Genomic DNA, 10,925 nt, shown 5'->3' with positions numbered 1-10,925 from the left:
AGGATGATGATATTGTCCACATAGAAGAAGAGAATAACCCTATTATTTATCCACAGGCATAGAAAGCCCTGAACAGGGTGTAAGCCTAGCTTTTGAAGCAATTCCTAGAAGTAGATTGCCCACAGGCGAGGAGCTTCCTTGAGGCCATAGAGAGCACGTAGAAGTTGCAGTGTTTGACTGTATTTGTGCTAAAATCTATCTAGAGTTCTTACATATAGAGTACGATCTAGCAGAGCGTTGAGGAAGGCGTTTGGCACATTATATTGCATGGCCTTGAGGTTGAAGGCACAGGCAAGGGCCATAAGCGCTCAGAAAAGCCGTGCTGCTAGAGTGGCTGCGTAGGTATCGCCGTACTGCTCCTGCAGGTCCCCGTGCACTACAAGGCGAGCCTTGTATTTAAGTAGATAGCCATCCTTATTAAACTTGTAGGTAAAAACCCACATCAAAGGTACAGCGTTATTAATGTATAAGACTGTGATATCTAGTTTTGCGAAGGTGCCTTTATTCTAGCAGTTACCAAACTCAGTATAGGCAGCAGCTGTAAACTGCTTCCCGTGTGGGTGGTGCTAGAGCTCCTTCTAGTGATATGGTGGAGGAGGAAGATCATCTTAATAAAGGTGAGTAGGATCAGGCTTAATCCTAAGTTCTAAGGCAAGAGAAGTAGCCTTACGTAATTGCTAAATAATAGCAGTAAAGGCATAGTACTTAGTTAAAGGACTAGCCTTAATAAAGTGCGCCTAGTAGCATCTTCTACTAGTAATAATGTTGTCCTGTAAGAGATCTAGATCTTGTTGTTAAGGAGCATTGTTCTAATATTAATCTAGGATGTATAGCGCATGCGTGACTAGGTTAGGTGTAGCAGCTCTAATTGTATCTAAGTCCTTATCAGGGTTCTTATTAGAGTTCTACCCCCTAGGTGTTATGTGCTGTGTAGCAGCAGAGGACTCCTAAAATAGCTGTTGCTTAGCTAGATCAGGACAGTCGTGAGAATCAGGTGTACTACAAGCAGTAGTAGTAGGAGAAGGTAGTTACTGTACTTGCTTCTGTGCAGGAGTTAGAGCAACTGCAGCCTATTGCTGCTGCACTAGCTAAGCAACAACAATAGTCTTACTATTGTATTCCTCCTTAGGAATGTGTGCAGTCTTAATAATATAAGACCTTGCAGGTAGAGCAGACAGCTTATCCTTGTAAAGCTTGTCTACAAAGCGTACGTCGCGTACGCAGATAACGCGATTTGTGGCTAGCAGCCATACTTAATAGATGTTCAAGGCGTTATAGCCAAGGAGGAATCCCTTAAAAGTGCGATCTTTAAGCTTATCTCCTCTAGCTAGGTGCTTGTTAAGCATAAATCCACAGCTTCTAATAGCGTAGAGTTAAGAGAGGTCTAGGCAGACGCTAGTGACCATCTTATGTAGTGTGCGCTAGTTAATAGATCTTGTAGGCGTAATGTTAAGCAGCCTTGCTGCTGTGCAGACTAGCTTATTAGCTAACATCTTTGGTAGACTAGCATAGATACGAAGAACCCTAGCAACAGTAACAATAATAGCACTAGCTTGCTCAGCACCCCCCAGCTGTGCAGGAGTATTAGGAGACCTTGTCTTGACCTTAATGCTAGCTGATGAGAGGATCTCTTGAGCAGAAGAGCCCAAACTAGCCTTAGCTCGTCCATATCCTACGTCTCTATCCATGAAGACTATAGCTACTTAGTAGCTATATACACGCTTAATCTTGTTAATAAGACGTGTAATTACAGGAACAATAGTAGCCTTATGTTAATCCTTAAGAGTATAGATCTTATATAGTTTTGTGTACTTACATACTGCATATAGTGCCTATACATCACTGTTGTAGCAGGCCTCGCTATGCTTTTAAAGCTAAATAATGTCCACAATAATGTAGTAGAAAGGGTAGTAAGCCTTATTAGCTTAAGGACGTTAACTAATATCTTCCTTTATCTTGCCCTTAATACAAGGGATGCAAGAATCTGTCTATTGTTCTCCTTTTCTATTAGTGCCTAATGTGAGGCTAGTTATAGAGTTTTTAAGATGCTTAATAGCCTAATGGCTTGGATAGCTAAGTAGCTAATGAGCTTTTATTGCAGTAACAACTTAAGGTAATTTTGCTTAAGTAGAAGTAGCTGCTATAGCCTGAAAAGGCTGTTTAGCGTCTTAAGCTTTTAAGAACTAGTAACCTCTAATTTAATTAAGGTCTATAAAGAGAGATAGTAACTTATCCTCCCTAAAGAGCATGTTTATTATTAAATTAAAGTAGATCTTCTTATAGTAGCTTAGGCTGAAGATATTAGCTATATATCCTAGGATATATACTACTTTCTTAAGTGTGATTAAGGCTGTCTAATTACCCCTTTTTATATTAAGAGTTACCTCTCCCTAGGCTTGTATCTAATACAAGTTACAGCCTGCTTGTATAGTGTCTTAAGAGGAAGGAAGCTTTGTCTGCTTCTAATTAGATCCTGCCTTGTTGTAGATATGAATGTCTGATCTAGGGTCCATGACCCATTGGTGCTGCAGTGATTGAGCGTGCAGCGATAGTGCAGTATTGGACTGCAGCAGCTGCAAGGGCTGCTTGAGACAGGCTGTATTGGACGCGTATCCATCGGAGCTACAGTCTGAAGCAGTATCGGCCTGATGAGCATGACGTGATGCGGAGTTTTTTCGTTTAGCTATCTCAGCCTTAGCTTTCTCTAGGTTGAACGTCCATCGTATGCTGGCGTCCTTATAGGCCTTCTTGACCTTCTTAAGCGTATCCTTGTTTTAAAAGGATACAACAAGCTTAGATAAGGCCTTTATACTAGGCTTAAAGTCCTTAAACCTGCCTTTAGCCTTAGGATTAAGAGTAAAGCACTAGAGTACTAATAGGTGGAGCCTACAGACGCACGTTAATTAACCTGTTAATTAGTCCTTCTTTAGGTAATTGTTTAGCTTAGGCTCTATAATAGATAGAGATGTAAAGCTTCCTAGTAGCTAAGTTGTGTTTTAGGCTGTAGGTACTGTTTATTAATACTAGCTAATTAAATCCTGCAGGGTAGGAGTTAGCAGAAGGGCATTTAATTTGCCTTGCTCTATAGCAAGGAACTAGGCTTAAGCCCATGCCTCATCTCCTAAGTCCCGTACAGCATAGATGAATCGCCACTGTGCTTAGGTCTCTGTCATCTCTGGCATGCTCTCCTGAGCACATTGAGATGTGATCTGCGAGTATTCGTCCAGCCAGGCCTGGGTGCTCTGGTTCTTTGGCTTCTTCTGAATATCGCTGTACTTGGCAGCAAGCTCTAGCCTGCGCTGCTGGTCTGTGACCTTGAAATGCTTTTAGAGCATTGTAAGCTGACTCTAAGGATTGTTGTGCTCTGCCCTATTAATAAGGTGGACATGTGACGTAGTGACAGTGCGTAGGATCTTAAGATTAACCTTACTAATTGCTTTTTAGATTAACTCCTAGCGTTTAGACTTAATCTCCTAGATCTTCTACTTGTCTGCTAAGGCCTTATTAGATAGCTCTATAACAGGTGGTAGAGATAGAGTAGCTAAATTAGGATTGCAGTACTACTATACGCCCTTAATTATAGCATATTGTTGTTTAGCAGCATACTAAGGTATCTAGTCTATAGAACCTTGTAGGATTGTAGTAGCTATAGTAGCAAAAGAGCTGCCTTGCTAATTAGCAGAGAAAATAAGGTAAAACCTTAAAGTGTAAGAACTAGTTCTTATAGTGTTGCGTAAATGTAACAACAGCAGGTGCGTAGCAACAGGAGGATTATAGTAACAATGTGTACAACATGTATAATAATTAAAAGTACTAGAGGCGTAGAGATGGCCTTAGTAGACAAGATATAATCTTAAAAGGTTGCAACAACAGCAGGCATGCAACAATAGGAGGATTGTAGGGACAACATGTACTTTGTGTACAGCGTGTATAGCAATTAATTAAAAAAAGGGTGAATAATCTTATTTAAGTATCGCAGCGTAGTGTGGGGATACTAGGCTTATAACTGTTAGATGTTGTAACGGTCTAGACTCTAAAGCTAAAGAAGAGCTAGAGCTAGCCGGTTACATTAGCTTAGCCGGCTTGGCTTAAGCTAGATATATATTATCTACGCAGTTAACTAGGCGTCTAGTTAACTTGTGCATGCTTTTTAGCAAAAGTTGTTAGGAAGTAGATATCCTTTATTGGCCTTTGGCCAGACTACTACAATAAGAGCTATCTTAACTAGGAGTTTAAGGACTATTGCCTAGAGAACTAAATCCTTACTCTCTATATACCACCTTACTTATTGCACATCCTCTAGCTACTTAACATAGTCTATTTCTTACTATTAAAGCGCAAGTACTCCTAATATATTTAAGACTTAGCATGCTAACATGTCTTCTATATTAATAAGGAAGGCTTTCTACTAGCCTTTAGGGACGTATTCCTTAATATATTTATAAAGGTTAACTACTAAAAGGCCTTTAAGGTATTAGGGCTTATTCCTACTAATATACAGGTAGTGTTAGATTGCCTTAAAGTGCAGCTGCATACCCTACTAGCAGTACCTCTACCTAAAACGCTGTGGCAATCTAAGACGCTAAGCAATATACACAAGTTTAGGTCTTAATCTAAGCTTATAAGCAACTCCTTCTAACAATTACTAAGTGTAGCGTAAGAGGGGTTCTTAAAGCTTATAAAAGGGGCTGAAGAGATGCTACACAAAAACGTCCTTATTAAGGCCCACATGCAAGAGCTTAAAGAGCAATTAGTAGTAATAACTAAGAGAAAATCGCGTAAGAGAAAGCAGATTCAGCATAGTGGCACACTTGAGTATGGCCCAGCAGCATCGCGGGTAGCTGCTAAGGCGTATGTAGCAGCTCAGCTATCTAAGAAGACTTAGGGTAGAGGTGGTTAACTAGGAGCTTAGTTAACTGTTCAGCGCTGTAGGAACTACAGCAAAACTAGACACAACGCACAAACGTGCTAGGAGGGTGTAGAAATATCTTCTAAATCTAATACAAGCACACAGTATGCTAGGTCACTGTTTAATAGCAAGTAGTTGTAGTTGCAGTAACTTGTGTTAGTTGTGCTAAGAGAAAATGGCTAGTTTAGTGATATGGCCGGCTCAGTGATAATCTACGTTATTGTTTTCTGTTGTTGTCGTGTTGCTTGCATCTTTGCTCTCCAAGGCTCGCTGCGGGGTTTGTTTTGATGACGTCTTTGTGATGCAGCTGAGGTAAGAGGTGCTCAACAACATGAGGAAGTAGCACCAGACCACCGCCAAGAACACGTGATCCGCTTCCGCTCCCAACCGTTACATAATCTTAAATAGTTTTGCAATGGTGTGCAAATCAGTAATACCCTTATTTTTCAATAAGCTTGAACTCCTAGCAAATCTGTAAATCTATTACTGTTCGTGTTGGGCCAGTGTGGGTTTGAAATTGATCTGGAATGGCACCGCTGGTATTAATTGCGCGTCTTGGTCGCAGACAAAACTGACAACGATCGCTTCAAGAACCTCGTTGGGGCATACAACACTGGCGTGCAGCTGAATGACAGCTCATTCTGTTTCACAGTGTTGCGGTCGATTATTGAGGCCTGCGTAAAGGATATCAAATACTTCAATTCCCTGATAATTGCTGTTGGTTGCGTTCGTACATTGAGGACCTACAGTCTCAGTAAGCTATTAATTGGGCTGCGTATCGGAAGTATCCCGACAACGAAGAAGGCTTACTTGAAGGACAGAATCAAGGGAGGCCTATTATGTGCACATATTGTCTGTGACATGGGAAAGGCTTTCATGGAGAGATCGACTAAGCAGGAGAGAATCTGAACTGTGGATGGGTTCTTGAGTCTTGAGTAGACATGTCACATTAACGCCAGCAGAAGAATAGGTAGAGAGTACAAGTAGTGCATGAGACGCCTCGATGGGATTAATCAATGTTGTTTGAAGAAAGTGGAAGAGGCAGTGTTTGTTTAATGACCATGATTGGTCCGCGTGCATGTGACATAGTATATGGGATGTCCAATCGTGGCGACGTATAGACTCTCACAAGATATTCAGCACAATGCCCTCTCTAAATTACCCATACCTAGTACGATGCTAACTAGAAGAAGCTTAAGTTACCCTAAAAGCATTAGTGTGACGTTTACTATGCCCAGCAATTTGGCAGATGATTGACAGCACTTGTCTACTTTGGGCCGAAGATTGTACTAATTTCAACAAGGGAATGACTCCAGCAACCGTCTGTACATAAGTAGATATTATGATGAACTTGTCTCTTGTAAGGTGTACATAAATTTAAGCTTATACGCGTGGAGTTGGAACAGCGCCGCCATTTGTGGCAGGGCCGGCGCAGATTTCATGATGCCAGTTGCAATTGAAATCGCAGTTGATGGGTTGATGTTGGGAATTGCAGAACGAAGTTCCAGCCGCGGCAGCGGCGACAGAAGCTGCGGCAATAGCTTCTGGGCATCCCACGATTGTGGCACACGCAACCGCTGCCGTCGCGAACGCCGCCAGTATCGCGATGGCAGCTTGGCCAGCTCCAGTTGCACAGTCTGCACATCCTGGGCATTTCAGGTCGCAGACTACTCCTTTTCCCCATCCTAGTTTAGGCTGAAGTGCGGCGACGAGCTTCGGTTTGTTGCCATTGGTAGTAATCTGGCTGTCCAACTGGGCAGGGGTTTTGCCAGATTTTTTTGCTCCTTCGTTTATGACTTCCTGGTAGGAGACAGTGGCAGCCATGGAGTACGGGACTACGGCGACGGCGCTGAGAAAAGGTACAGCAAGCTTTGAGAAGAGCATCCTGTCGAGCGAGAAGTGTGAGACTCTGTAGGTATATGTTGGTAAAGAATGTTTCTGTTGTAGTGAATAATAAAGAAGGGAATCATACCTCTGTTTATAAGACGCTCTCTAGACGCTAGAGAGATGGTAGCATAAGCGGTCGGTCCTAACGCACAAACCTAGTTGCTTACTGACGCGTCTTCTTCTAGTCTAGTTTATAAAGTCGTTTTGCAATACGAAGTCTTAGGTATTACACCGCCTCCTAACTGCCTGAACATACGAAGGACTATAGTTACAGTGTGAAAGATCTAGCCAATTATAGACTAGATATATGCATGCAGACCTCGGGATGCACCTAAAGGCAACTCTTTGAGTCTATACGGGAAATTGACGCAAGGCAAAATCGACTAGAACTAACTCATCTGGCTACTGTTAATTCCAAAGGGTTATGCAGGCAAAAGCATGGGCGGGCAGCAGCAAAAAGATTTAATGTAGGTTATAAGTAAGGGACGCATATAGGCGATTGGCGCATCCCAGCAAACCATCAGGCCTTCCACACGCAATACTTTAACACCACTAGACCTTACTATGATCTACAGGATATGCTATCAGTTGTCAGTGTCTACCGTGTATTTTCTATACGTGCGCAAATTGTGTCCTGTCTTATTACAGCACTTGCCGGGCCTTTTGCGCAGCTTGCCTGCTCCTGTTCGGGCCGAGCAGTTGTCGTATCTGTACCGCTCACGGTAAAGATAAACAAAGAGAATGAGAGGCTCGGGGGTACTCACAGCGCTCACTGGAGCCCAGACCACCGTCGTTCGCGTTGGCCAGCCGCAGGACGACTCGCAATGCGCGTACGCCGCAACGCGCACCATCGGCACCTACACCACCTATATAAAAATGGGATCTACAGCCACACACAAAAGCTATGTTGACTGAATCTATTGGAAGATTGATCTATAAATCTATACGACAAAATCTGCTACCAGAACATGCGTGGCTGAGGTATCTTGCAGCCGCGGCTGTTGAGTGTTGGTGCAGGAGCTGAGGGCTGTTCGTGCGCAACACCTCCACTCTGCACAATCGCAGAATCTTTGTTTCAGTCGTGAGGGCTTGGATAACCCTAAATTGTGACCTGTCACGGGTTATGGCGTTGTGAAGACCCAAATCACCCTCTTATTGTAGTCTTACTCGTGTCGAGGCCGGCTTGGGTTTCTTGAACGCAGCGGATACCGGTATTATACATCCAGGGTCTCAAATGGTGAGCGGATGTATGCTCAGGCTTTGGGTTGGACCGTTGTTGGGCAGTGCTTATATCGAGCCGTATTTCACTCCAATATCAGTGCAGTATCTTATTATATTCAAAAGTACAGCGCAGGGTGATCGTCGCTAGGTGCGCTGAGTGGAGAGATCATCATGTTGTACATATGGGCTAGGAAACGAGCAAAGTAGCAGCTCTGAGTCATCCCCATAATATGGACGAGACTGATCGCCCCATGGGGACTTAGAGAGCGGCACCAAGAGCTTTGCTACAGTTAGAGTGCTCTACGCTCCCGTGAAAGACGCGACCTGAACTTTGCCATGCCCGGACTCTGGACTCTCCAACGCAGATTCTCTTTTCCAGAAACTCTGCTGTGACAGTCTTTGTCATCGCGGTAAGTTTTCATTGCCTCTTTGTCGCATCACAAATCCTGTGTCTTGCATGCGTAACCCTTTCAGCCTGCGTTACTGTATTTTGTCGACCAAGCACTAGGTGGTGGGATACCTCACCCACTGACTAACAACCAGTAATGCCAACCCTCATACAATATCATTTATCTTGCCTCCCTACAGTTGGCCATGTATCAGTCTTTTAGCTTATGCTCCACGTCCTATAGTTTGAGCCTACAGAGCAAATCCAATGAAGACATTGTCGAAAGCACTACAAGAAAGTTGTGTCGAGACGCTTCACTGGATTAATGTTCCTCCGGAACTGGCCAGATCAGACTTCATTGAGCAGCCATTATATTGAAACAACGGACGTCAACATTATCAGTTGAACTCTTGACCAATTTCTTATCAAGCCTTTTATTTAACAACTCTCATTAACCCACGTTATGTTAAAGTAGCTGATCATAGTGTAATTGCAACGCAACTTGAGCACTGCACGCAACAAGAACGCTCAAAATAACTTTAATTTCACCTAGCGGCCTACAAAACGCACAACATCGAACACATTTCCAATCCCTTCTTGTATGTTCCTTTTTCAGAATCCCGTGCGACAGCACAATTGTTCCAGGTATGATCACCCCCGCCTGTGCGAGCCGGCACTGGGAGATCTGGCGCACCGCTCGAACGTATTACTAGAGAACTCAACCTTTCAGCACGTTCTCGACTCGCTAAAAGCAGCACCCTGGCACAACAGAGAAGGAATATAGTATTGCAGGTAACAGACAAGGCTGTGCAGATGGTGCGAAGTGCGCTCTGAGTGGCCTAGATTAGAACCGTGTTGCGGCAGACGTAGTCGCTGTATAGCCGATGGAAACTGCGTTGAGTCGCTTGCTAGCTAGGAGGCGAACATTTACACATGCCCTGAGACGTGCTAGTTCAGGGTAGTCAATAATTGACGATGAAGGTGATAAGACCGACTTGCACCGCAACAAACCGTTTCGCAGTCCGAGCGTGGCATTGCTTGAATAGATTACACAAGTATCGTAGCGTACTTGGCGAGTACTCCGGTCTCTTACCGATCCAGTGTCGAAGCAAGATTATGCTGCAGAATACATTGAAACACGAGGCCTAGAACGAGTAGGCCCGACGCACTCCCGAGATAGCGCATATAGACCAAGATCTTCGCAGTCCATTGCGACTGTCGCCGAGACAGACTGCCCGCGCTGTCTTTGGTGCCGATAGCCAAGGCTGGCAATAACAGCCTACCGTGTCTGTGCGCGCGATGCGCGGATTCCCGCGATGCGCGGATTTAACTAGAGAAAATTAGAAAAGTCAATATTTTATAACGTAAACCCCCAGCACCCGGGCCAACCCAGCACCCGGGCCAAAAAAGCTTGGCAGTACCAACTCACGTTACAACTCTTCAATTTCATTGCTATTTAACATAGAGCCTGCGTACACTGTGCTTGTAACGTAAATACTAAGCGAGTGAGCCATCGAAGCGAGTGAGCCACCCCACCAAATTTCTATACCCTACAACTATAAATCGACTATGGCTCCACCAAACATAGCCCAACACGCTTCTTGTGAGACTAATATACACCTTGCAATCTTAGCTCTTAATGCAAATCAAATTCAGACTAAAAGGCGCGCTGCAGTAACGTTTAAAGTCTCTCACGCTACCCTCCACCACCAACGCGCTGGCAAACCTGCTAGACGCAATTGCCAGCCCAACTCAAAGAAGCTTACCAAGCAAGAGGAGGAGGTAATAGTAAAGCATATACTGGATCTAGATACACGTGGGTTTTCGCCTACGTACGCAGCTGTACGTGATATGGCTGATAAGCTACTCTTAGCGCGTGGTAGCTCTCCTGTAGGCAGAGACTGGCCAAGCAACTTTGTCAAGCGTATGGACAGTCTTAGGACGCGTTTCAATCGAGCATACGATAGGCAGAGAGCTCTATGCGAGGATCCAGCTCTAATCAGGAGCTGGTTTGAGCTTGTAGAGGAGACAAAGGCCAAGTACAGCATCTGCGATGATGACGTGTACAACTTTGACGAGGCTGGCTTTATAATGGGCAAAATTACAACTTAACTTGTTGTAACAGGGTCAGAAAGAAGAGGCAGGCCTAAGGCTATTCAGCCAGGTAATCGCGAGTGGGTGACGGCGATTGCTGCAATCAACGCTGCTGGCTGGTCAGTCCCACCGTTCCTCATCTTCGCTGGCCAGTATCATCTATCTGCCTGGTACGAGGAAGCAGAGATCCCACGCGACTGGGTAATCGCAGTTAGCGACAATGGCTGGACAAACAACAAGCTAGGAGTAGAGTGGCTGAAGCACTTCAACGCTCACACAAAGACTCGCGTTGTTGGTGCGCGTCGCCTGCTCGTCCTTGACGGCCATGAGAGCCACCACTCTCTTGAGTTTCAAGAGCTCTGCAAGGAGAACAATATCTATACGCTCTGCATGCCGCCTCACTCATCCCATCTACTGCAGCCGCTT

The 10,925-nt window shown here is 44.4% G+C and overlaps 1 protein-coding gene across 1 annotated transcript; it reads right to left on the bottom strand.

Annotated features, from left to right (window-relative positions):
- Positions 1–5,897: 5,897 nt before the first annotated feature.
- Positions 5,898–6,848, bottom strand: M421DRAFT_426994 (uncharacterized protein). The gene has a single exon (XM_033594551.1). The coding sequence runs from the start codon at positions 6,791–6,793 to the stop codon at positions 6,293–6,295; it is 501 nt and encodes a 166-aa protein (XP_033442605.1). The 5' UTR covers positions 6,794–6,848; the 3' UTR covers positions 5,898–6,292.
- Between the last annotated feature and the right edge of the window lie 4,077 nt (positions 6,849–10,925).

Source organism: Didymella exigua (genome assembly GCF_010094145.1).
Source record: "Didymella exigua CBS 183.55 unplaced genomic scaffold M421scaffold_77, whole genome shotgun sequence".
Lineage (NCBI taxonomy): Eukaryota > Fungi > Ascomycota > Dothideomycetes > Pleosporales > Didymellaceae > Didymella > Didymella exigua.
Note: the sequence above shows the minus strand (reverse complement) of the source record. Positions and strands in the feature narration are given on the sequence as shown.